At 44.9% G+C, this 26,719-nt stretch overlaps 1 protein-coding gene across 3 annotated transcripts in view; it reads left to right on the top strand.

Annotated features, from left to right (window-relative positions):
- Positions 1 to 21,768, top strand: part of LOC106573359 (ras association domain-containing protein 8) — a 55,927-nt gene extending 34,159 nt beyond the window's left edge. For 2 of the 3 annotated variants that reach the window (XM_014148342.1, XM_014148341.2), the window contains exons 2-6: positions 13,459 to 13,660; positions 14,423 to 15,411; positions 19,040 to 19,205; positions 19,400 to 19,507; positions 21,108 to 21,768. In XM_014148342.1, coding sequence (XP_014003817.1) covers positions 13,558 to 13,660; positions 14,423 to 15,411; positions 19,040 to 19,205; positions 19,400 to 19,507; positions 21,108 to 21,139 — 1,398 coding nt within the window. In that variant the 5' untranslated portion in view covers positions 13,459 to 13,557 and the 3' untranslated portion in view covers positions 21,140 to 21,768. The remainder of the gene's footprint in view (positions 1 to 13,458; positions 13,661 to 14,422; positions 15,412 to 19,039; positions 19,206 to 19,399; positions 19,508 to 21,107) is intronic. The other variant, XM_045697042.1, reaches the window with a different exon arrangement.
- The last annotated feature ends 4,951 nt before the right edge of the window (positions 21,769 to 26,719 follow it).

Raw genomic sequence — 26,719 nt, 5'->3', positions numbered from 1 at the left:
GAGGGGGTCTAGGGTTTCTGGGATAATGGTGTTGATGTGAGCCATGATTAGCCTTTCAAAGCACTTCATGGCTGCAGACATGAGTGCTACGGGCCGGTAGTCATTTAGGCAGGTTACCTTAGTATTCTTGGGCACAGGTGGTCTGCTTAAAACATGTTGGTATTACAGACTCAGACAGGGAGAGGTTGAACATGTCAGTGAAGACACTTGCCAGTTGGTCAGCGCATGCTCGCAGTACACGTCCTGGTAATCCGTCTGGCCCTGTGGCCTTGTGAATGTTTACCTGTTTAAAGGTCTTACTCACACTGACTGCGGAGAGCGTGATCACACAGTCTTAAGGAACTCTTGATGCCCTCATGCATGTTTGTGTTGTTTGCCCCGAAGCGAGCATAGAAGTAGTTTAGCTCGTCTGGTAGGCTTAGCGGGATTTCTTATAAGCTTCCGGGTTAGAGTCCCGCTCCTCGAAAGCAGCAGCTCTAGCCTTTCGCTCAGTGCGGATGTCGCCAGTAATCCATGGCTTCTGGTTGGGGTATATACGTATGGTCACGGTGGGAAGACATCATTGATGCACTTATTGATGAAGCCAGTGACTGATGTGGTGTGCTCCTCAATGCCATCGGAGGAATCCTGGAACATATTCCAGTCTGTGCTAGCAAAACAGTCCTGTAGCTTAGCATCTGCTTCATCTGATCACTTTTTTATTGATCTAGTCACTGGCGCTTCCTACTTAAACTTTTGCTTGTAAGCAGGAATTAGGAGGATAGAATTATGGTCAGATTTGCCAAATGGAGGGCGAAGAGAGCATTGTATGTGTCTCTGTATGTGGAGTAAAGGTGGTCCAGAGTTTTTTTCCCCTCTGGTTGCACATTTAACCTGCTGGTGGAAATTAGGTAAAACAGATTTAAGTTTCCCAGCATTAAAGTCACCGGCCAGTAGAAGCGCCGCCTCTGGATGACCGTTTTCCTGTTTGTTTATGGCTGTATACAGCTTGTTGAGTGCGGTCTTAGTGCCAGCATCAGTTTGTGGTGGTAAATAGACAGCTACGAAGAATATAGATGTAAACTCTCTAGGTAGATAGTGTGGTCTTCCTTTTATCATGAGATACTCTACCTCAGACGAGCAAAACCTTGAGACTTCCTTAGATATCGTGCACCAGCTGTTGTTTACAAAAATACATAGTCCACCTCCCCTTGTCTTACCAGACACCGCTGTTCTATCCTGCCAGTACATAGTATAACCAGCCAGCTGTATGTTGATAGTGTCGTCGTTCAGCCACGACTCTTTGAAGCATAAGATATTATAGTTTTGTATGTCCCATTGGTAGTTTAATCTTCCGCGTAGGTCATCGATTTATTCTCAAAATATTGCACGTTTGCTAGCAGAATGGAAGGAAGTGGGGGTTTATTCGATCGCCTACAAATTCTCAGAAGGCAGCTCACCCTCTGGCCCCTTTTGTTCTGCCTCCTCTTCATGCAAATCCTGGGGATCTGGGCCTGTTTCTGAGAAAGCAATATATCGTTCGCGTCGGGCTCGTCAGACTCGTTAAAGGAAAAAAAGTATTCTGCCAGTCCGTGGTGAGTAATCGCAGTCCTGATGTCCAGAAGTTATTTTCGGTCATAAGAGACGGTAGCGGCAACATTATATTAAAAAAAAGTTACAAAAATACAAATAACGCAAAGAAATGAACAAAAACACAATCGGTTGGGGACACATTAAACGTCAGCCTTCTCCGGCGCCATTGTTGTGATTAAGTTTTAAAGAAGGACAAACTGAATTACTTTCGAGGACTGGCTTGAATTGTGTAGATGACAACATAATTTATTTTCATAATGAGCCAAATCTTTTGGTTTTCTACCCAAAGTTGCAAAGGAAATGTTGTGATCTATTTAATAAACACAATTGACCAGCACAATGGAGTGTGGCGGTATAACAGGAACTACGGATTCTAGTGGCCACCTGCTACTTTCACAGTACTGTTTGGTAAACAATGCAAGTGACTTCTCATTTCCAATGAGAAATTTCTCTGAACAGGGGAATAAAACATTACCAGATTCACAGGAAATACATTACATAGTATGGAGAAGCAATACTCCAAACTGCAGCTTCATACTACTTGTCAAACATAGTGTCGGGGTCCGTGTTTGGCTTTTCATTTTGGTTACTATATTTACTGAACATTATCTGAAACGTATAAAATAAAATGTCAAATTTGGGTGCAATCAATTAACTTAATTTCTCATAGATCTAATTATATTTTAACTACAGGAACAATTTCAGAACAATCTGAGATGGTGGGTGTCATGGCTTGCTGAAATGATATGTAACGACTGAAAAGGAATCAGCTGTGACCCACCAGTTGTCCCTGACCCACCATTTGGAAAACACTGGTCTAGTGAACATAGAGGGGTAAACTGTTGAGTTAGTTACATCAGCCAAAAACAGTGAATTTAGTCAGGCCAGTGAGTGGATGAGGTAGGGGTGAGTCATTAGTGTGAGCAAAACCTATATTCTTCTCTTGGTATGATTAAACCACACCATAACCTCTGATTGGGCATGACTATATAAACCGTTTTGCCCAGATGTGTGCCTTTTCTGTGGTTTAGAGTAGGAACCTGTCCTAAAGTCACTGTCCCACTGACTGCCTCTGACTGGTGATGACGAGATGTCAACTCCTTTGTCAGTATTGCCATGCTTGGTAGCTAGTTGATGATCGTTGGGATTTCACCCAGACCGTGGTTTTCACATTGTGCTGTTCGGCTGCAGGACTGACACTCTGAATGTCTTGGGTGTCTGTCTCTGTCGGTCTGTCCGTTAGCCTTATTGTTGCTGCTGTTAGTGTTTATACTGTATGTTGCTACTGTTGGTTTATATGTATCCAACTGGGTGGTTACTGTGCATCTTTTAAACTGAGTGAGATGTTGCTCAGCAATGCCTGGCTGGCATATGCCTTGTCATTTCACAGAGCCGTAGAGACACAGGTGTCCACATTATTAACTAACCACTAAAACACTGTTTACAGGCTTTGAGAACACAGATTTATTATAAAAGATGTTGTCATTCTTGCAGCAAATAAACCCACAAACCTGGAGGATATAAGGCTTCAGCAAGCCAATAATGAGTTGATATTGATGTCTGTAGCAGTGAAGTGTTCTTCTATATGAGTGGCTCAAACCACTTATTACCACAGTTTATGATGCCTCCTGCTAAGTCATTAGCATCTGAATAGTGCTACGACAGACAGACAGAGGGGATATTTTCAAAGAGGCTCTGCCGACCGGTCACGTGTTTGGGATTTGTTCCGAGAAATATTTGCCAAATTAATGTGCTGTGAAATGCATTATTCATGAGTTGTTTCTGCGCTCCATTCGCTGGAAAACCAGGCAACCGCTCAGTCTAATTAGCAAGCTGTGTCCAACCTGGACTCAGGGGTAGACGTAACATATTAAATGTAAATCCGGGACATGCCAATTAGAATGATATGTTACATTTCGTATGGTGTGTATTCATTTTGGATGTCTGTCATCCATTTGGTATGATATGTTACATATTACAATTTATATGATATGTTACGACTTGCGATTCGTACAATATGTTACAAATGTGCAAACATATGGTGTGTTACCAATTCCAATTTGTTGTGAATAACGTTAGCTAGGTGGCTAATGCTAATGTTAGCTAGGTGGCTAACATTAGCTAGGCTAGGGGTTAGGATTAAGGGATAAAGGTTAGGATTAGGGTTAGGGTTAAAGTTAAGTTTAGGAGTTGGTTACAGGGTTAAGGTTAAGGTGAGGGGAATGGTTAGCTAACATGGTAAGTAGTTGCAAAGTAGCTAAAAAGTAGTAAGTAGTTGCAAAATTGCTAATTACCAAAAATTATAAAGTTGTCCGTGATGAGATTTGAAAATGTAACATTTGCGTTATACCTCCACCCATCAACCTGACCGACCAACCAACCTACTTTCGTTATTTACTCAAGTAACCTTCTGTCTTATGCAACAATACCAAACGTAACATACAGTATCATGCTAATTTGTGTGTCCCGAATTTACTTTTACTATGTTACGTCTAGTCTATGAGACCAGGCTGTCTAGAGAGGCCAGAGCAGCCTGGCCCCCTCTGTGTGAGAGAAAAAACGCAACACACACACACATACACACAGCTATACAGACTAAGACAGGAGAAAAAACCTGCCTCTACCTCCACACACAGGGACCTTTCTGCTTTTTTTGTTTTGCTAAGACCTCCTAATAAACTAAACCTTCCATTGAGGTTTTGTTGTTGTTCAAACCTCTTTATTACATTGCCACAGACAGTAAAGGTTAATCCGCTCGAGTCTGAGGTGTGGTCCTGTTTGAAAAGTTCTCCAGGAATTAAAGTCCTTTTTAGGCCAGCATGTGGAGGCTTGAGTTCACAGATCTTATTTCCTCCAGGGCCTGTGACCACTCCCTGTTCTCTACTGCAGTCAGTCAGTCAGTCAGTCAGTCAGTCAGTGCAGCTCTGTAGGAGGACAAAGCTACTGCTAATCACTTCTGCATGTGAACACATATGCTTAGATATGGCCTACTGCAGGATGCAGTTTTGTGGGCTTTTTATGTCTGTGTTTAGAGTGTCAGAATGTGACAGCTTCTTGTCTTTCTCCTCCTCCTCAGAAGTTAGAAACTGCTAGGCTGCTTGCTCTGTACTGTTGCAAAAAAAGTACAAGACTGCACACTCAAGATCTACAGTATGCTCCCATGTGGGTTATCGAAACAACATTTTGTGATAAACATTTTGTAAAGACGACTCTTGAGTCTTCTTTTATTTTTTGCTGAGCCTGTGCCTTGACATCTAGCACCTGCTCCAAACCACTGGACGTGTGTATCATCTTTTCTTTTATACATGCTCGGTAGCGGAGACATGCGGTGATGTGGTTATGTTGTCAGAACCCTGCTGGATGCAGATGACGATGATTTGACCTAATTGGCTGTTTTATTAGTCTTACCTGTCTCACTTGTGGAGCTGCTCTGAACGATGGAGGGACAGAAGAAGAATAGAGGGAATGGATGTTAGAGAGGACAAAAGAAAGTTTAATCAACAGTTTTATTATAGCGTTATCGCTGTCCCACCTGGGGCAGAATGGTCATAAAACAGACTGCCTGACAAAACGGACAGAACCAACAAAGCCGGTCATGAGTGTCAAGCCGAACAAACAAAGCGAGCGTGATGACGACATAAATATGTGGAGCCCATTGTGACAGACCATGTTGTTGTACATTACGGATAGGAGCCGCAATCAGTGTCTCTGGGCTGCAAAGCAAGAGGAACCCAGAGGAATACGTGTGACCATTGTAACAATGAGTCTCCCCAAAGTGCAAATGGGACCAGGGTGGTTGGTGCCAGCTGTTTACTGTCTCTGCCCGGGGGTGAGAGTGGCACAGCAGGCAGAGCCGTGCCCGTCGCTAGGACACTGCCCACTGTCCAGACTGCCAGAATGACACTCATTATCACACTGTTTACTTCAGGGAGCTGGGGGTGATACTTACACTGGTACTGGCTGTTGGTGTGTCAAGGACTGTGTGTGTTTGCCTGTGAGTGAGGATAAGAGGGAGAACAGAGATTATGTTTTAAAGTTTGTGTTTCATAGAGAATGAGAACGTATTTGAAACTCTGTGTGTGTGCGTCATCTTTGAGGGTGTGTGTGCTGTACACTGGCCTTTGTTCCTCATTGTTCTCCTCTCTTCCATGTGACTACTCAGTGACAAGGGATACTCTCTCTCTCTCTCTCTCTCTCTCTCTCTCTCTCTCTCTCTCTCTCTCTCTCTCTCTCTCTCTCTCTCTCTCTCTCTCTCTCTGGGCCTTGGTGTCAACAGTGCTTTATCTCTGAGGGGCGGGGATAGATTTGAATTAGCATGTAGTGCAGTTAGTGTGGGCACACATCCACCCATACCGCTCCTTGCTTTTCACTGCCTAAGGGGCAGGTGTTGGATCGGATTCATATCCTAAAGCACATGCGGAAAGTTTTCCCATATCCTTTATTCTAAGGTGTGTCTGGCGTACAGTAAGTAGGTGTGTCTTTGTGAAAGTGTGTGTGTGTGTATGCGTGTTCCCCTCTATGAACAGCTGTGGAGTACATATGTAGGCCTCTTCATGCTCTACTTGTCTTGGGCCCTGTGCTGTATACAGGCCGAAACTGTAACTCATACAGATACAAACACTCTTTTACACACAGACGGAAAGATACATGCTGGCTGTGTGTCGGTGTGGGCTTTGATGCTGATCACTTGAGGAAAACCTGTACTGAGTCTGTTGTGCTTGGTCGAGTGTAGATGTGTGTTCCTGTCCCCCTCAGAGGTGACCCTAGTAGTTCGGCTGACATTAAACTAGACAAATGTCACCAATGAATGACCATCACCTCTACTGTACGGTGGAAACTTAGAATTGGTTGGCATGGACCACTGTGTGCTTGCTTGTGTGAATCTGTGTGCGTTTGCGTCAGCAGTCACGCTACCAGCAAAAAGATTATAATCAGATTAAAGATACTTTTGAAAAACTGCGTACTTGTATGAATCTGTGTGCGTTTACGTGAGCGTGCGTGCGTGCGTGTGTGTGTGTGTGTTTAGAGTGATCTATCAAGTGAGTTAGTCACCACAGGAATGTGTCAATGGTTACCATGGTTAGAGGTTATCAGGGCAAAGAGCTCTCTCTCTCTTGAGGAAGAACACCTCATTATTCACCCTATTTAACCCTAGAACAAGCTGCGGCAAGAGTCAGCCTTAGCCTTCAGAGCACCAGACTAGACCTGTGTGTCAGTGTTTGTTTATTCCATTGGAATAATGATGAGTGTGTGTAGCAAGCAGCCATGTTGGAGGCTTCGTGATGATGATGAGAGGCATGAAAAGAGAAGGGAAGTGAGAGAAGGGAAGGGCACATGTCTGTAATCACTGTTCTGTCTCTTTGGGTGGATTTGGGCTGAACTAGGAGATAATGAGCATGAGCAGAGCAGCATTGAGAAATTTAGGGTGGGTTGAGGGAATGGGGTCGGGGCGGGGGATATTTCTGGGCTGCTAATTGTCTGTTCTCTGAGACTTTTGGGTGTGGAGGTCCTGGGTGGATATTTGTGTTTTTGAAAACCTGGAAAGTGGTGGTGGATGTGTTTCTGAACATGTGTGAGTGGTCTGTGTGGATCCTCCACACCTTTCACACAACCACATAGATGAGTGTTAGTCAGGGCTTGAAATGCCACTGTAAGGATGTGGTGAAGTCGACCTGAAGACAGTTGGGGTTGGAGAAGCTGTCAGAGGCTGCTGGACGTCTCATTGGACATACTTACATTATCCCAGGATAGATGTGCATGATTAATTATGTATGATATTTCATGCTGTTGTTGGTGGCATGTTGGCATGCTGTGTCAGGGCGGCAGGTAGCCTAGAGGTTAAGAGCCTTGGGCCAGTAACAGAAAGGTGGATGATTCGAATCCCTGAGCCAACTAGGTGAAAAATCTGCTGAAAGAGTTTGTGTAATACATTTCTTTTCTCCAGAAAGGTAGGGGTCATGAATAATGATGAGTGAACAAGTTACAGAGGGTCATATCCCCTGTTTTTTGGTAATTTCGAGAGAGTAGCATTTGTTGGGGGTATGATCTTTCACACTCTGTAACTTTCTCACTCATCATTATTCACAATTCATTCAGGATTATAATCATGGTAGCATCCACATTAATGTAGTAGTGTTTAGAAACATATTCTATTCTAATATACAATAAAAGTGACTCCAAAATGAGCGTAACGTAACACACCAGGAGTCAGTAAACAGGTGTAGAAGGTGAAGTGAATAATGAACTGATGACATGAGAAGAGTACTGAATGTGGGAGAAAACAATAACAACTAAGGACTGATGACAACTGAGGGCTAAATAAAAGGGGAGAAATCAGGGTAGTGATGAAGTCCAGGTGTGCCTAATGATGGGACGCAGTCCACCAGGTACTGAAGCCGACCCCCACGACGTTGGGAGTCCAGGAGGGATCTGACGGCATAGGCAGGGCTTCCCTTAACATCCAGGGGAGGTGGAGGGGTGTCGTGGGGGACGGCATCAGCCAGGGGACCAGGAACCACCGGCCTGAGGAGGGAAACATGAAAATAGGGTGGGATCAGGTAGTTAGTGGGGAGCTGTAATTGGTATGTTAATTCAATGGCCCTCCGGAGGACATTGAAACGCCCCACAAACTCAGCTTCCGGCAGGGCAGACGGAGCAGGAGGTTCCTGGTGGAGAGCCAGATGCGATCACCAGGATGGAACACGGGAGCCTCACTGCGGTGGCGGTCCGCCTGGTCCTTCTGTCGGTTGACGGCGCGTTGGAGCCTCTCATGGGCAGCGTTCCAAACCTCCTCTGCACGCCGGAACCACTGATCCACCGCAGGGGCTTCGGTCTGGCTCGGCGTCCACTGGGCCAGGGCCGGCTGGTACCCCAGGACGCACTGGAAGGGAGACAGCTCAGTGGAGGAGGGACGAAGTGAGTTCTGAGGCCCACTCCCCCTGCCGGTCCTGACAGTGACTCCTAAGGAACCTCCCCAGCTCCTGGTTGGTCCTCTCCACCTGCCAGTGGGACAGAAGCCAGTATCCGGATGTGAGACTGACCATGACCCCCAGCTTCTCCATGCAAGGACCGGTGGTTAGTAAACCTAGAGACGTCGAGCGCTGGAGAGGTGGATCGGGAGTAGACGTGACAATGACACGATACATTATTAACCATTCATTTATATTGAGCACAAATTGATCTGAAACACAACCAAAAAGAAGTGCAAATGCATCCAACAAGTTTGTAGATTCACAAGCTTGATGTTATCATAGCATGCTAAAAATATGGGACCAAATACTAAACTTTTGACTACTTTATTTATCAGCGGTGTCAATAATTTAGCCCTCCACTATACGTTTCAACCATTTTCCATGTAAGAAATGAGGAAGAAGCAAAGGCTTTGATTTCTGGTTAAACAGATGGAAAAGGGGTCTTAGACAACATCTGTCAGAAAAAGTCTTAAAAGGTATTATAAAAACATCAAAACATAATACTGTTGAAGTGAAGAACCCTGACTAATATTAACACTTATATTTATTTTTTGGATAAATGATATGCCTTGTATAAATGTAAGAAACATTGCCTTGTGCCATGTAATTCTGTCTTTTAGATATTCTGTCTTTTAGATATTTTCTTTCTCTCCCTCATGAGGAGGGAGGATAATGAAAGTTCACAGAAGTAACAAGTAAAGGTAGACCTACCAATTAGTTATAGTGTTTTTACTGATATCAAGTTTGTTTAGGAATTATTACATGATTAAAACTCATCATTCTGTTACGAAATCAGTAACAGATTTGCTGAAGAATATGTAACGGAATTAGTGCAATTGAATTGGCTACAATGGGAAACCATAGTAGTCAAAAACCACAGTTGGGTCTACTGCTACTGTCCTCCCTTCCACTGGTCTCCTGCTACTGTCCTCCCTTCCACTGGTCTCCTGCTACTGTCCTCCCTTCCACTGGTCTCCTGCTACTGTCCTCCCTTCCACTGGTCTCCTGCTACTGTCCTCCCTTCCACTGGTCACCTGCTACTGTCCTCCCTTCCACTGGTCACCTGCTACTGTCCTCCCTTCGACTGGTCACCTGCTACTGTTCTCCCTTCCACTGGTCACCTGCTACTGTCCTCCCTTCCACTGGTCTCCTGCTACTGTCCTCCCTTCCACTGGTCTCCTGCTACTGTCCTCCCTTCCACTGGTCTACTGGTCACCTGCTACTGTCCTCCCTTCCACTGGTCACCTGCTACTGTCCTCCCTTCCACTGGTCTCCTGCCACTGTCCTCCCTTCCACTGGTCTCCTGCTACTGTCCTCCCTTCCACTGGTCTCCTGCTACTGTCCTCCCTTCCACTGGTCTCCTGCTACTGTCCTCCCTTCCACTGGTCACCTGCTACTGTCTTCCCTTCCACTGGTCACCTGCTACTGTCCTCCCTTCCACTGGTCTCCTGCTACTGTCCTCCCTTCCACTGGTCACCTGCTACTGTCTTCCCTTCCACTGGTCACCTGCTACTGTCCTCCCTTCCACTGGTCTCCTGCTACTGTCCTCCCTTCCACTGGTCTCCTGCTACTGTCCTCCCTTCCACTGGTCTCCTGCTACTGTCCTCCCTTCCACTGGTCTCCTGCTACTGTCCTCCCTTCCACTGGTCACCTGCCACTGTCCTCCCTTCCACTGGTCTCCTGCTACTGTCCTCCCTTCCACTGGTCTCCTGCTACTGTCTTCCCTTTCACTGGTCACCTGCTACTGTCTTCCCTTCCACTGGTCTCCTGCTACTGTCCTCCCTTCCACTGGTCTCCTGCTACTGTCCTCCCTTCCACTGGTCTCCTGGTCTCCTGCTACTGTCCTCCCTTCTACTGGTCACCTGCTACTGTCCTCCCTTCCACTGGTCACCTGCTACTGTCCTCCCTTCCACTGGTCTCCTGGTCTCCTGCTACTGTCCTCCCTTCTACTGGTCTCCTGCTACTGTCCTCCCTTCTACTGGTCACCTGCTACTGTCCTCCCTTCCACTGATATACTGTTATGTTCAGCTTAGTGGTCAAGACAAGACTGTGAAAACAGTCTTGACAGCCCCTCCCTCTCACTCTCCCCCTTTCTCTCTCTCCTCTCTCAATATAATGACACTTCTCCCAGCTCTTACTGACACCTGCCATGACACCTACCCTTTTTTCTATTTACTGTAACAAGCACCGACTGACAGTGCACATCATTGGACGTTGAATGTAGTTAAAATTTGGTCAGTCCTCCCTGGCTGGACCAAATCTGAACCAATTATAGACGTCGATGTTTCACAAGTTTGGACAGCACAGTATACAGTAGAGCACAGTAAAAAAAAAAAAGTAGCTTATTCCTGGAAAATGGTTAAAAACACATATGCCTTAATTTCTCTTAGCTTCCATTTGACACCAAATTGTATATTCTCCTATGAACTTCACATGATAGTGCTCATGGGGCTTTTTACACGGAACTGCCCCATAGATACCACCGTTGTTCCTGTGACAAACAAACAGTGAGAATAGCCAGGCAGTAACGTGGTTGGTTTATTTCCTGTTGGTGTACTTGATCACATTTCACTGTCTAGGAGGTGTGTTTTTGTGGGAGGACAGCTTGTCATGGCACACTCAACTCCTAAGCTGTCACAGGGTGTCATAGGGAGCGTGAGAACCTGTCACACTTGACCCCCAACACACTAGGGCTCGTTTGGACAATAAGACTTGGCCAGGTGAGGTGCTATATGAGATTGATCTAATGTATAGGGGTCAGGGGACAGATACCTCTGTTAATCCAAAGCGTTACCCTCTTCTTATCTAATATGTCCTCACCTTATCTCACCACCTGATTTTACAACCATCTGAAAACACTAGATAAGGCCTATATCAACTTTTACACTTGCTTTCACCTATCATCCAGTTCTGCAAGGATCAATACAAGTGACAAGGAAAGGAAGCCATTTTGTGGAATTCAGGTGTAGTGTTTGTTCCAGTTTCCTACCTGAGTGTGTTGAGCGGTGTCTCTCTCAGGCCACTGTGATGGGTTGGTGTTGCATGCCATGTTTGATTTACTGGGTTACTGAGTGTATTTTTAGAGTCCTAGTCTTCTCACAGACAAAGGAGAGTTTGTTACAGCGTCTCTCTCTCTCTCTCTCTCTCTCTCTCTCTCTCTCTCTCTCACACAGGCCTGTAAGGTAGCATTCCACTGCTCTCGGCCTGACCGATACCAGAGGAAGGAAAGAGAGATAAGGAAGGAGATAAGCAATGCGATAGAGATAAATGACTCATTTTATCTCATCTCGAATAGAGTGAACACACTTTGGTCTGTGTGAATTATTTATGTGGACATAGTTATTGCAGTACAGTGCAAAACTATTTTGGCCAGTCGTGACAATTCCACCATAGTGCTAGAATGCCCTTTTGGTGAGGTTGATAAGCAGATTAACCCTTCCTCCCTCCCTGACTTGCATTCTAAATGAAAACAGCCTGTGTGAGTAACCGGAAGATTAGATCAAAATGTGGCAATGTTGAGTTGTGACTCCTTTGTGTGGTGGTGTTGTGAAAAGTTCTGTGTCCTGTTGCCAAATGAGCTCCCCTGTTGCTCCCCAGCTCGTCCAGTGTTTGGCCTGTAAATACCACATCATGAGTAATGTTGGGGGTAGCTTGGTCACAGGGAGGGGAGCTAGTAATGGTATATAAACCGTAATAATGACGGTTTGTTAAGAAAGCTGGAATTCTTGTGCTCATTCGATGAAGTCAGTGCATTCCTGCTGGGCAGCTCCCATATTGGTGGCCCCTGGACCACAGTCAACACTCAGTGGGGAGGAGAGAATAGAGGATTTGGGTAAAAACACCTCAGCGAGAGGAGGGGGAGGGGCTAGGCTAGGGGGAGGAGCTCGAACACTAGCTGTGCTGTGTGCCAGTTACACAGCAAGTGGGTCATATGATCTATTACTCATGTTGACAGAACTTTTCTAAGGATCACGCTGCCATATTGGTGTCTTTGGCCTTACTGAGTTATCATGTGCCAAATGAGACACTTTATAAGCCTAGCCTACTACTACTGTCATAAAATAAAAATAAGGTCTCTGGGTGTGCTTTATTGACTTTGAGTCAGGCTACGCATGTTATTGCCTTGTTATTAGTGGAATACAGATCAAGCATAGACATAAATCAGCACACAGGGAAGTGGTAAGTGCTGCTCCTGTTCATCACTGTGAAATACACTCAGGCTTAAATCTCATCCTGTGTTAGGCTGCGCTGCTCTTCCCAGAGACAGTCTCTGAAGTTCCAGGTCTGCCAGGTCAGCTCCTGGTGGGAGGCATCAAAGTGGAACACACACACACCGAGTGGCTACAGTGCATTCTGCCTGTCCACTCCTCTTGGCAATAAGCTGTCTTAACATCTTTGAAGGAGGGAAGTGGAGAATTTAATTGGGTTACAGATCTGTGTTGACGCTCTCGGGTCCGTGAGGTACCATCGGAGCTCTAACTAACCAACAGGAAACTTCAGGAACGCAATACTCGGCTCTGCTCAGCTCCCCAGGGGCAGTGGGCTGGAAATGTAAACCTCAGTCACTACTGGTAGACTCAGTCACACATACGCAGGGCCTGACGTCAAAACGGCTCTGTTACGTATAGAGCCTGCAGGAGAGATGCTAAACCCATAGCCTCAATAATCAACAGATGGAGAAGGAAATGGGCCACTTGTATGTGACACAGATGCCTACAGGGTGTGTTAAAGTTAGCAACAATATTATGCTGCTCTGTCTTGAGGGATTACTTTTTTTCACCCCCTTTGGCTAGATAACGTTGTGGAAGTTCGGCATGTTCTGTGTAACAAGTAAAGTATTTCGGTACGATCGGTTGGTTGGTTGGTTGGTTGTGAGGGTGTTGTTTAATCTTATCCATGTTTCTCTTCCTTGCAGAGAGGAGTCAGTAGCACCATGCAATGCTGAACTGAGCCAAACCGAGCCAAGCCAAGCGGATCTGAACTGAAGTCCTTGTCGCATCTCGTAGCGTCTCAGATGGAGCTGAAGGTGTGGGTGGATGGAGTGGTGCGCGTGGTCTGTGGCCTATCAGAGGAGACTTCCTGCCAGGATGTGGTCATCGCACTGGCTCAGGCCATTGGTCAGTATCTCAGTCCCTCTTCCTCTCTAGGGTGCAAGTTCTGTCCCTCGACATCCTTAAGGCTCTTTCCAAACCAACCCTGACTGGCCCCTACCCCATAGTCATTTAACTAGATCTGAAAAGATTGGATAGGATTCAGCAATATGGTGAAAATCCCACTGATCATAGGGCAAGGTGGAACTCCTGTATTACTATATGTCTTCCACCTATCCCATCCTTTCTGATCTCAAAGAAGTGCCAAGGGGGAAATGGGCTAGTGTTTGACTTGGTATGGAGCAAGCTTCTGTCACCACACCCTCAGGGTGTACTGAAGCCGCATACCGCAGTGCCAAAAACTAAACTCCATATTTAGCAGTTTCCTTTCCTCTGTGCGTGAGCGGCTGCCAGGTCATTAGGGAGAGCTTGTCCTCATTTCAGAGTCCTCATGGAGATTTCAGTTTGTTTGAAAATGTTTATATGTTGTATAAGACTTATACAACAGTCTTCTACTCATATTCTTCATTGCTAAGATAAGTGAGAAAGAGAGAGAGTTGACTGAAGGACTGCAGACCTAGAGTTTAGAGTCTTGTATAGCCATTAGCCATAGCCCAGAGCCAGAGAGGGCAACTAGCAGTTAACTGTATAGATTATGGAACTTTGGGTGTCAACATGATGCCCACTTACTGTGTATTTGTGTGGTGATGTCTGGTATGTGTGGTGATTTGTGGCTATCTGTCTCTCCCTCTCTCTCCCGATCTCTTTCCCGCTCTCTTCCTGCCACAGGTCAGACGGGTCGCTACGTGCTAATCCAGAGACTGAGGGACTCAGAGAGGCAACTGTTAGCCAATGAGAAGCCCCTGGAGTCCCTGGCCAAGCTGGGCCAGCACAGCAACGATGTCCAGTTCTTCCTGCGCCGCACCGGCCCCAGTAGCAGTGATGGACCAGGGTCTGGCTCTGGCTCTGGCTCCAGCCAGGACCGGATCACCCCTCTTCCCCTGCCCAAACACCCCGACCCAGAGCCCCTCAAACACAACCAGCCCAAGAAGTCCCTCACCTTCAACCTGGGGCCCTCCACCTCCCCCAGAACCAAAGCCAAGCAGCTCATCAGAAAGTCTCCCCGCGACTCCCCCGAACAGAGGGCCTCACCCAGCCCCATCCCTCCCCACCATGCTCCATCCCCACACTCCCACTCCCCTTCTCCCTCCCCCCACTCTCCCTCTCCCTCCCCTCCAGTGGGTCCGTCCAAAGAGGAGGTTTTCCGGCAGGTTCTTCAGCAGCAGGAGAGGCTGAGGGCCATTGAGGCCCAGCTGGAAGCCATGGAGAGAGACTCTCGGTCCTGGAACAGGGCCTCCCCGGCCCCCTCCGCTGTTCCAGAGGCACGTCTCCCGGAGGAGATGGAAGCTCTGGAGCAGGCAGCCAGGAGGAACCAGGCCGAGTTGGCCCACGAGACGTTCTGGGAGGAAGAGCTGCAGGCGGAGGTGGAGAGAGAGAGGGGGATGAGGAGGAGGCTGGGGGAGCTCCATTCCAAGATGGACGACTGCGGCCGGCGACTCCACGACTTCTCGTCTCGCTCCGCCCAGCTTGAGCAGCAGATCCAACGGGAGAGCCTAGGGGGCGTCGCCCAGCCAGGGAGGGCCAATCAGGCAGGAAGTGAGGAGTCCCTAGGGGCTATGAGGGCGGAGCTACAGAGCCAGGGGAGGCACAGCGAGGAGCTGGAGGGGGCGTTATCAGAGACGGACAAGGCTCTGGGGAAGGCCGAATCACTGCTGCAGGTAAGGAGAGAGGGCAGGGCCCTGGAGAGAGGGGTGTAGCTCGCTCTCTCCTTCACCCACACACCTACCCAGTACCCACAAGAAGCTCAATGGTTGAAGCTCAGTGGTTCCCAAATGGGGGGTCAATGGTGTGGGACAAACTGATTCAAACCTGGGAAACCAAGTGAGCCAATCAATGACATCAGTCAATTAAAGGTGGTCTGCAGTGATCTTTTACATTGTGATCTGGTGGATCACAAGAACATTTGAAAAGCTTTATCAAAAATGTTTGGGAACCACTGGTGTAGCTACCCTAAGCTCCCACCCTCTTGCCAGCACACTGCAGCAAACACACACATATACACTTATCAGTGCAATGACACTCAACAACAAGTAAATATGATCTCTGATTCCAATGGTGATGGGGAAATCTACAGTATATTTATTGGGAAAAAAACTTGCTCAAAATTAAACAATGTTTTGTACTTAAATCCAACTTGTATCTAATTGGAAGAATGTTTGCTATGAATTGTAATGTGACCCCTGTTGGGTGTCTGACTGAACTTGCTTGACTGGTATGATTGGCTGTGACAGCCTAGTTCTCATCTGGACCGATTGGATATACTCTCCCATATATGAATCTGTACTCTCATTCGTATGACATTGACAGTACCTCTACTTCCTTATATTCTTGTATCTTAAATGGAGAAAAAGATCAAAACAGAATAAAGATCATTATTCAATTGCAGTGGTGTAAAGTACTTAAGTAAAAATAGTTTAAAGTGCTACTTAAGTGTTTTTTTGGGGTATCTGTACTCTACTTGACTATTTATATTTTTGAGAACTTTTACTTTTACTTCACTACATTCCTAAAGAAAATAATGTAATTTTTATCCATACACTTTCACATTACATTTTGAATGCTTAGCAGGACAGAAAATGGTCCAATTCACACACTTATCAAGAGAACATCCCTGGTCATCCCTACTGCCTCTGATCTTGCAGACTCATTAAACACAAATGCTTCATTTGTAAATTGAGTGTTGGAGTGTGCTATCTGTAAATTTGGCTATCCGTACATTTTTTAAACCAGAAAATTGTGCTGTCTGGTTTGCTGAATATAAGAAATTTTCAATTCATACTTTTATATTTACTTTTGATACTTAAGTATATTTAAAACCAAATACTTTTAGACCTTTACTCAAGTAGTATCTTACTGGGTGACTTTCACTTTTGCTTGAGTCATTTTCTATTAAGGTATCTTTACTTTTACTCAAGTATGACAATTGGGTACTTTTTCCACCACTGTTCATTTGCACAAGTGCATTTTCTTGGCTTGACTTGGCCACAAGCAGGTCTGTCAGAGTTTGCTTACAGTTGGAGACGGTAATGTTGTTTAGAGCCGGACTGATATATCGGTTCACTGATATTGTCGGCCGGTATTGGCCTTTTAATGCTATATCGGTATCGGCTGATAACTCCACAATAACCGATATTCAAAAAATAGGATGAAAAAGGGAATTTCATGCTTATCTGAACACTTGTGGACATTCTTATGTGTCATTATTGTCACAACGTTTGTAGCATAGTTAGTGGACAATTGCTCTTTTGGATGGCAATTTTTTTATTTCCCCGCTGTAAAACAGTATATCGGCAGATATATCAGTATCGGAAAGTTTTGTCCCCCAAAAAAATCAGAAACGGTATCGGACCCCAAAAAACATATTGGTGAGGCTCTAATGTTGTTGTTGTGGTGAGGCTGTGCCTTCAGTGCCTGGTGAATAATAGCCTTACCCAGTTGGAGGGAAACACAAGCCTCATCATAATCCACATGAAACCTGATACTCGAACAGAGCCACTTTGTGGATCAGGGCTACTGTTCAGGTCAGATACACCCAGAATTGTACATTCTGTTTCAGTAGGAAGAACAGCTTTTTACAAGGTAGAAGAATGGTTTTGGAAAGTTTATCCAAGAAAACAAACAGAAGGCTACACTGATTGTGCAAATACACCCCCCTTATTTTATTATGTAGCTAATGATATTGTAATGTATTTCATGTGGGTTGAGTGCATTTGCTACATCCCACATTAAGAAAGGGCCATAGGCACTCTTAGACTATTACAACCCATCTTCTGGGGATCCATTAGTAACAGCTGTGCTACATTAGAAGGCCAGTTGATCATCTAAGTGGGAGTGTGACTTGGTCTACATCGTCATGATGACTGACTCATTTAGTCAGTCACAACATTTCTTATCCAGAGCGACTTACAGGAGCAATTGGGGTTAAGTGCCTTGCTTAAGGGCACATCAACAGTTTTTCACCTAGTTGGCTTGGGGATTCGAAACCAAGAACTTTTCGGTTACTGGCCCAACGCCCTTAACCACTCTGCTACCTGGCCCTGTATAAATGGTCCTCCAAGGAGGAAGGACCGACTTGCTGCCTGGTACAGGGCCATAGCTTGCTGGTTTTCACTGTACAATACAAACACACCTGCAACCCCAGTACATGTGACTATAAACACTGAATCTGAATGGAGATGAGCCTGCAGGTGTCAATTGTTTCCCACAACTAATCCATTCCGGCAGGGTGTAGAGCACATCTCTCTCTATCTACCCCCCCCTCTCTCCCTTTCTCTCTCTCGACTGTTCCGAGAGCGACTTTACAGTTGACGTTGGCAAGACAAGTGGCTTCTCTCTTCTTTTTCACCCAACTCAAAGTTCAATTCAAATTGATGGGCATCTATACACTTAAACATACCTTGCTGATTGCAACAAGCTTATGAACTGTATGTTCATGAATGTTACACCTTTGCAGGCAGCAGTGGCGAGCTGGAGTTTTATGCAGCAGGTGACTGACTGTTCGTTAATGATGATGAGCATCTGGCATCTGAGATGAATGCTGTGGCTGTTGCTGCACTCTAGTGGTGAGAATAGGAATTACAGCCTTTGAAAGAACTCGGCGCCTGTTAGTCTGCGTTTGTTCCTATGATTATGTAACTAGTCCAAGTAACCTTGCAAATCTGCCAGTTAGCTCTATATTTGTGATTGATTTATATTACAACTAAGCATTTCAGATATTCAATATTAGGATATTTGTGAGGTAGTCCCAGAAAACAAAGGAGTTGATTCATGCAATAGCAACATTTTCATGTTGAAAACATCTCACCACTTCTTTCATTTTCTGTATCTAAATACAAACATGACTGAAACTGTCCTATGTACATTTCAGAGCGGTTAAGAGCGTGGGGCCAGTAACTGAAATGTTGCTGGTTTGAATCCCTGAGCAGGCAAATTGGAAAAATATGTCGTTCTGCCCTTGAGCAAGGCAGTTAACCCCCAACAACTGCTCCCTGGGTGCTGTTGATTTAAGGCAGCCCCCTGCACATCTCTGATTCAGAGGGGTTGGGTTAAATGTGGAAGACACATTTTGTTTGAGTGCATTCAATTGTGTCACTGTCTAGGTATCCTCTTTCCCTTGAGAGAAATGAGGAGAGAGATTTGCTCATTAAAGCCCATTCTCAACTTTTGACCTATCCAATACCTATACCTATAGGATCATTAAGTGTGTCAGTTTAGGCCCCCTCTCTGTAGGGGTCTATTTGGGATTAGGTGTGACTGTCCTGGCCCCCTCTCTGTGTCCCTCCCTAGGAGAAACAGGAGGAGTTGGAGGAGCTGAACAAGGAGTTGAGGCAGTGTAACCTGCAGCAGTTCATCCAGCAGGCGGGAGTCCTGCCGACACACACACACTCACGCACAGACCTCAGCGACCAGCTAGAACTAGCTCACCTGCTACAGGAAGGATACAGGAATGGAGGTACAGACACACACACACACACACACACACACACACACACACACACACACACACACACACACACATACACACATACATACATACATACATACATACATACATACATACATACATACATACATACATACATACATACATACATACATACACTCAGATGATTGCTTACCTTAAACCTCCATCTTTCTCTCCACCAGACCTGGGCCTGCTCCCCTCAGAGTCGCCTCCCCGCCCCACAGCCAAGCAGTTCCTGGGACACCCCCGCAACCTGCAGAACCCGCTGGTGTCCAGCCTCAACCCCGAGGGTGTGTATGTGTGACACTCTACCTGCCGCTACCCCACCCTGTCTCCCTCCCCCCTGCCTCGGCTTGATTTTTTTGGGGGGCCATGCCTGGCTGCCACACCCCTCTTTTCTGTTACTAAGGGTGGAGGTCCTCGCATGGAGCCCCCAATCCCCTCCCTGCCCCTGAAGGTTTCCCTTAACGACCTTCTTCTGTCCTCTGACTGCCCCTTTACGCCTCTAATGCTATCTGATTCCCTGATCATTCTGGTTATCTGTTATATTGGTCCGTCTACAATCATGTTATTCAACTCTGCTTTGCTAACATCTTACTCAGTTGCACATCTCCCCTCCCTATTCTCTTTCTTTTTCATCCCAATCGCTCTCTCTTTCCCTTACTTCTGTCTCTCTCTCTCGATCACCGCTCTCTCTAGCTGTTTCCGTCAGGCTCTCTCTCTGTCTGTCTGTGCGTGCGTGTGTGTGTGTGTGTGTGTATGTGTGTGTGTGTGTGTGTGTGTGTGTGTGTGTGTGTGTGTGTGTGTGTGTGTGTGTGTGTGTGTGTGCATGTTGTGGACTACCAGTAGCTCTGCCTCCTGCTGCTCCCTCCACTCCAGCTGTGCTGTAACATCCAGACGGGTGGTGCAGCTGTGAGTGCTTCATGATTCCCCACAGTATGTCGCTGTGTCCCCTGCCCCAGTCAGTCCAGCGATGCAGGGTGTCTCTCCACCCTCAGAACAACAGGCCTATTCTCTACAGACAGCTGTGTTTCAACACAACCACACTTTACACATTTTTACTGCTTACAATTGATAAAAAAGGCTCAACGACTGACCATTCGGGCTGTAGTGTAAAATATATATTTTGGATTATTGTGTCAGAGAGGCTTTTATGTTTCTGTTTGGAAGATTACTTCCATATTGTCTTGTATGTTGGTGACCTTTGACTTCCAAAGAGAGAGAGAGAGAGCCTGACCTCAGAACTCTGTAAGGTGTATTGCACAGTCCATTCTCTCCCGTGTGAGGTCATGGGCCCTGTATGAATACTTTAAACATGCATCCTTCCTTCCTCCCTTCCGTGACGTAATCTCTGATCCAACTTGATTGGATAGTGTAAAGTAAGAGTTTCCATGATATTTCAGATGAGTGATTACTTCTAAGGACAGAGGATGGAACAATGCATTTCAGAAGTACTGAAACAGGGCCATGGCCTAGTATGTGGGATGTTGGGTTTCCTCCTAACCGGTTGGAATGGGTTTCCACAGTGTGTGTGTGTGTGCGCTCTCCCTCCTCCCTCCAGGTTGCTGAGGTATTTGGACTGTTTCTCTGGCTTTAATGGGGAAATAGAAGTAGCATGCTTGAGGTAGAAGTTGCCCCTCATCACAGATCTAGGATCAGTTGTCCCTATGACCCAATCTTTAACCAATTAGGTGGTTAAATAACTCAGAATCAGACTCTGAATCAATGATTAGGGCCAACTTCTACCCACTACCAGGGCATGCTTTACTATCTCTATCTAGCAAGCTCTCCTTCCGCCTTAAAAAGAAAATTGGTTTGGAGAAAAGTGTTTTCCAAACCAAACCAAATGAATGGAGACATCATCCCCACTTATTTTTGTGTGTCTTGCAGTCGTGACATCCAGAGAATCATCATGGAGATAAAACAAGGGACAGCAGGGCCAAGGAGTTGTTCACTGTTCAGTTAAAGGGATAGTTCACCCAAATTACAATATTACAGGAAACAGTGCCAGGAACACTAATCCAAAGCATGGATTGTTGTCATGCATTGTCTATACTGCTTACAGGGTAAGGAAACCAATATGTAATTTTGTGATTTGGGTGAACTATCCCTTTAATGTCACCACCACATATTATATTTAACCCCTGTTTGTCTTTATAACTACTGTCTGTCATTATTATTATCCAGATTACCACATATGCTACAGTGGAGGCTGCTGAGGTGAGGACGGTTCATAATAATGGCTGGAATGGAGTCAATGGAATGGCATCAAACATATGGTTTCCACATGGTTGATACCATTCCATTTACTCTGTTCCAGACATTATTATGAGCCGTCCTCCCCAGCAGCCTTCACTGATATACTATATACATACTGTATATACTACATAAATATATTTACAGCATTTGGCTACTGTATACCGTATGAAGTACGATACATAGTACCTATGTATGAAATGTAAAATAATTTAGGAAACCTTTTACCTAGAGAATTATTACTTTTTCTGTGTATTTAAATATAATAAAAGATGAGGCATTATGTTTTAGATAATCTGGCTGTTGTTGTCGTGTTTTGAATCAATGAAAACATTCAATCCTCTGAAAGACATCTTTGAAGAATTGAAGAAACCACATATTTGCAGATGTACTTGCATATGCAGGCCTGGTTTAGTGACACAATAGGATATAGCAAGGATGGGCCGTTGTTGGGAATGTCCAACTCTAAATATTTCACATGCTAGTGTAACAGTGTAGGTTCCGTCCCTCTCTTCGCCCCAACCCCGGCTCGAACCAGGGACCCTTGCACACATCAACAACTGACACCCCACGAAGCATCGTTACCCATCGCGCCACAAAAGCCGCGGCCCTTGCAACGCAAGGGGCAACCCTACTTCAAGTCTCAGAGCGGGTGACGTCACCGATTGAAATGCTATTAGCGCGCACCACCGCTAACGAACTAGCCATTTCACATCGGTTACACTAGTACATAAAGCTGACTCAAAACTCAAGTCGCTCTTTCTATGAGGCACATTTGTTTAATGCATAATACATTTATTATAGGTATTCATAGATTAATAATGGCTGCTATAAGGAGCTGTTTTGAATGGTTACTGCAAGTCTTCCAATGCACTGTGAGTGGCAGAAAGCACAATAAATTCATTACACACAGGTGGCTCACACAGTCTGTTACAAAAATGTCTCCCTTGGTGTGGGAGGGAAGTAGTGCACACATCCTGGCACCTGCAGCTGTGGGGGTGGGGGTGATTATAATACAGTAGACATACAGTATGTGTGACATAGCACCGACTGCTATGGAGATTACTATGCTATGCTGACATGTCCACTCACAAAATGGCTGAACATACACATTTAATGCATGCTCATTCTCTATTCAAGTGCTTCTTCATACCATATACTCGCCATTTCCCAGGCTCCAGTCTAGACCTCTTCTCTCATCTCAACCACAGTGACTTGCTTTGGTAATTGAACATGGAAAATATAAAGGAACTTATTTCCAAAGAAAACATGACATGAGTGCATAACTAGGAACAAGGACAGTACAATCTAGTTTTAACAGACTATGCAAATGATCAAAAATGAGAATGAAATCTATCCAACCTTTTATGATAAGTAGCCCTGGTCCTGATAGTGTATTTAGCAGACTAGATAGCATTGAAAAGTAAAATGTTTATTCACAGTTTTCTGCTCTTTAATGAAGCTTGTTAGGGATGTCACCACTACAGTAAGTGATATCATAAACAGTGATCAAACCCACTTCTCTCTGGACCCACGTCAGATGACTCAGTCCCACTGTTCTCCCTCTCTCTGTGTTTACCTGTGTAAACATGGTGGCTGTCTGATGGAATGATTGACATGAACCACCACTGTCCTGAAACAAACTCTGCTTAGCTGCTCCACAGCTCTGTAAATATTTGTCCTTGCTACCACTTGTTAGGAATCCCAAGAAAAGCACATAAAAAGACTCCTCATCTCTTTACATACTGTATGTGCACCCATATATTTAGCCCTTTTTTCCATCCTTCGGTAGCTGTCTAATGACTTTGTCAATGTCAGGCATTTCTATACATGCCTGTTGTAACCCTTACCTCTGTGGGTTGGGGGAGTAGCTGAGGCACACACAGTACCAGTCAAAAGTCTGGACATATACTCTTTCCAGGGTTTTTCTTTATTTTTGCTATTTTCTACATTGTAGAATAATAGTGAAGACATCAAAACTGAAATAACACATGGAATCATGTAGTAACCAAAAAAGTGTTAAACCAATAAAAATATATTTTATATTTGAGATTCTTCAAAGTAGCCACCCTTTGCCTTGATGACAGCTTTGCACACTCTTGGCATTATCTCAACCAGCTTCATGAGGTAGTCACATGGAATGCATTTCAATTACCAGGTGTGCCTTGTTAAAAGTTCATTTGTGGAATTTCTTTCCTTCTTAATACATTTGTAGCCAATCAGTTGTGTTGTGACAAGGTAGGGTTGGTATACAGAAGATAACCCTATTTGGTAAAAGACCAAGTCCATATTATGGCAAGAACAGCTGAAATAAGCAAAGAGAAACACCAGTCCATCATTACTTTAAGACATGAAGGTCAGTCAATCAGGAAAATGTCAAGAACTTTGAAAGTTTCTTCAAGTGCAGTCGCAAAAAGCATGATGTAACTGGCTCTCATGGGGACCGCCACAGGAAAGGAAGACCCAGAGTAACATCTGCTGCAGAGGATAAGTTCATTACAGTTACCAGTTTCAGAAATTGCAGCCCAAATAAATGCTTCACAGAGTTCAAGTAACAGACACATCTCAGCATCAATTGCTCAGAGGAAACTGTATGAATCAGGCCTTCATGGTCAAATTGCTGCAAAGAAACCACTACTAAAGGACACCAATAAAAGAAGAGACTTGCTTGGGACAAGAAACACAAGCAATGGACATTAGACCAGTGGAAATCTGTCCTTTGGTCTGATGAGTCCAAATGTGAGATTTATGGTTCCAACCGCCATGTCTTTGTGAGACACAGAGTAGGTGAACGGATGATCTCTGCATGTGTGGTTCCCACCTTGAAGCATGGAGGAGGAGGTGTGATTTTGTGGGGGTGCTTTGTTGGTGACACTGATATTCTTTTAGAATTCAAGGCACACTTAACCAGCATGGCTACCACAGCATTCTGCAGTGATACGCCATCCCATCTGGTTTGCGCCTAGTGGGACTATCATTTGTTTTTCAACAGGACAATGACCCAACACACCCCCAGGCTGTGTAAAGGCTATTTGACCAAGAAAAAGAGTGGTGGAGTGCTGCATCAGATGACCTGGCCTCCACAATCACCCGACCTCAACCCAATTGAGATGGTTTGGGATGAGTTGGACCGCAGAGTGAAGGAAAAGCAGCCAACAAGTGCTCAGCATATGTGGGAACTCCTTCAAGACTGTTGGAAAGTTATTCCAGGTGAAGCTGGTTGAGAGAATGCAAAGAGTGTGCAAAGCTGTCATCAAGGCAAAGGGTGGCTACTTTGAAGAAACTAAAATATAAAATATATTTGTATTGGTTTAACACTTTTTTTGGTTACCACATGATTCCATATGTGTTATTTCATAGTTTTGATGTCTTCACTATTATTCTAAAATATAGAAAATAGTACACAATAAAGAAAAACCCTTGAATGAGTAGGTGTGTCCAAACTTTTGACTGGTACTGTATGTTTGTCAGAGCTACTTGAAAGGGCAAAACAGTTTTGATATTAAGGTGAATTACGTGGAATTGGATTATGGTGATAAGATCAGGACATGTCTGGCTTGGCTGGGGATAGATAAGCCCCAAATCCCTACAATTCCCATAGTCTAGAGAGAGAGAGAGAGAGAGGGAGACAGAGAGAGAGGGGGAGAGGGAGGGAGAGAGAGAAAGTGAGAGAAGTGGGAAAAGAAAGGAGAGAGAGGGAGACAGTTCTCTGATCTGGTATGATTTCACTAAACCGCACCTGGGAAAGGGAAGCACACACACACACACACACACACACACACACACACACACACACACACACACACACACACACACACACACACTGAGCTGTTGCAGGGTCACATTGACATGAGTATGCAGTGAAAGTGAAACACTAAACGCTAATGTTGTGTGATAGTCTCATGGGAAGTTAAGAGAGAGATGTGGGAAAAAAACAAATAGCAAAACACAGACTGAGTAAAATGTATGTTTTCCTATTAGGGATTATCACACTGGAAGGTCTTCCAGTTCAGGAGCAGTTTAATCACATCCAGTTAGTCTCTAATCTTTGGAAACATCCCCTTTGTGGCCTGTACAGACAGAACAGTCACAAGGGCACTACCACTCTCACACACAAACACACACAACCTCACCCACTCAAAATCTAACCCTGAGGAAAGCAATCTGAAACAGTAGAACATTAACAGATTATGATGGGTTGGCAGGGTACTAACCTAATGAGGGCATTATGTTTGCTCACAGATACAGTACCACTCAACATGGATCCTCTCTCACCTAATCTGTTTAGGATGTTTCAGCAAGAGGCAGGTGAAACTTTTTCCTTTTAAATATAGAAACTTTATAAAGAATGACCTTAACCAGACAGATCAATATGTATCTAGACAGGACGTGGGTTGGAAATCATGGCATGGCATTGAATGTTGTTATCACTAGAAAGAAAGGGGGCCCTGCCAAAAACAGACTTACTTGTGTAGATCTGAAAGGATTGGATAGGTATAAGCCCTATGATGGTAGTTTCACTTTTGCCATACTGCTTATACCTATCCAATCATTTCAAATGTACAGTACACATGTGCCTGGGTCTAAGAGGTAGGGGGCTAGAGGCTGTTTGTAGCCAGTCCTGAATGTTCTAGATATAGCCCTGCTGCCTGCATGACTGCCTGTTGATGGGGTGGTGCCGTGAGCGTTTGCACGTTCACATCATGCTGAGTAAGCCACAGTTAATGAGTCTGACTTACATATCTACAGTATCTACTGGGTGTCACTCTGAGTCATCCAGGAGGCAATAAACTCAATACTGAAACAACACACAGGCTTGTACAGTAAGAAGGAAATAAATATACTTGAGGCAACATGATTTCAATAGAAAGTTTACTTTTTTTCCCCATAGGGACACATTGTCAAGCGTATTGTTTTGGAACTGAGTATACATAGTTATATACATTGATACAAGTATCTATGCTAATTAACAAAATACACATAAAAGTCTACTAAGGCAATGCCAAAGGAAAACTCACCACCAGTAGAGTCCCAGTAGACGGCATGAAAGGTCTATAGGACGGAAGGTCCATAGTAAGCCTATTGATAAAGGCCTCTGACTGACAGTCTGTCTAGAGATTGTGTACTAGGATATAATACAGTACTCAGAAAGGCCACAAGGAGAGCAGTAAAGCTATAATAGGTGTCAGATAGCACTAGATGTACAGCTTGCGGATATACGTTACATTTAGAGAAAGTCTGTCTGG

Source organism: Salmo salar, chromosome ssa16 (genome assembly GCF_905237065.1).
Source record: "Salmo salar chromosome ssa16, Ssal_v3.1, whole genome shotgun sequence".
NCBI classification, from domain to species: domain Eukaryota; kingdom Metazoa; phylum Chordata; class Actinopteri; order Salmoniformes; family Salmonidae; genus Salmo; species Salmo salar.
The sequence above is the reverse complement of the archived record's forward strand: the minus strand, read 5'-3'. Positions and strand labels throughout refer to the sequence as shown.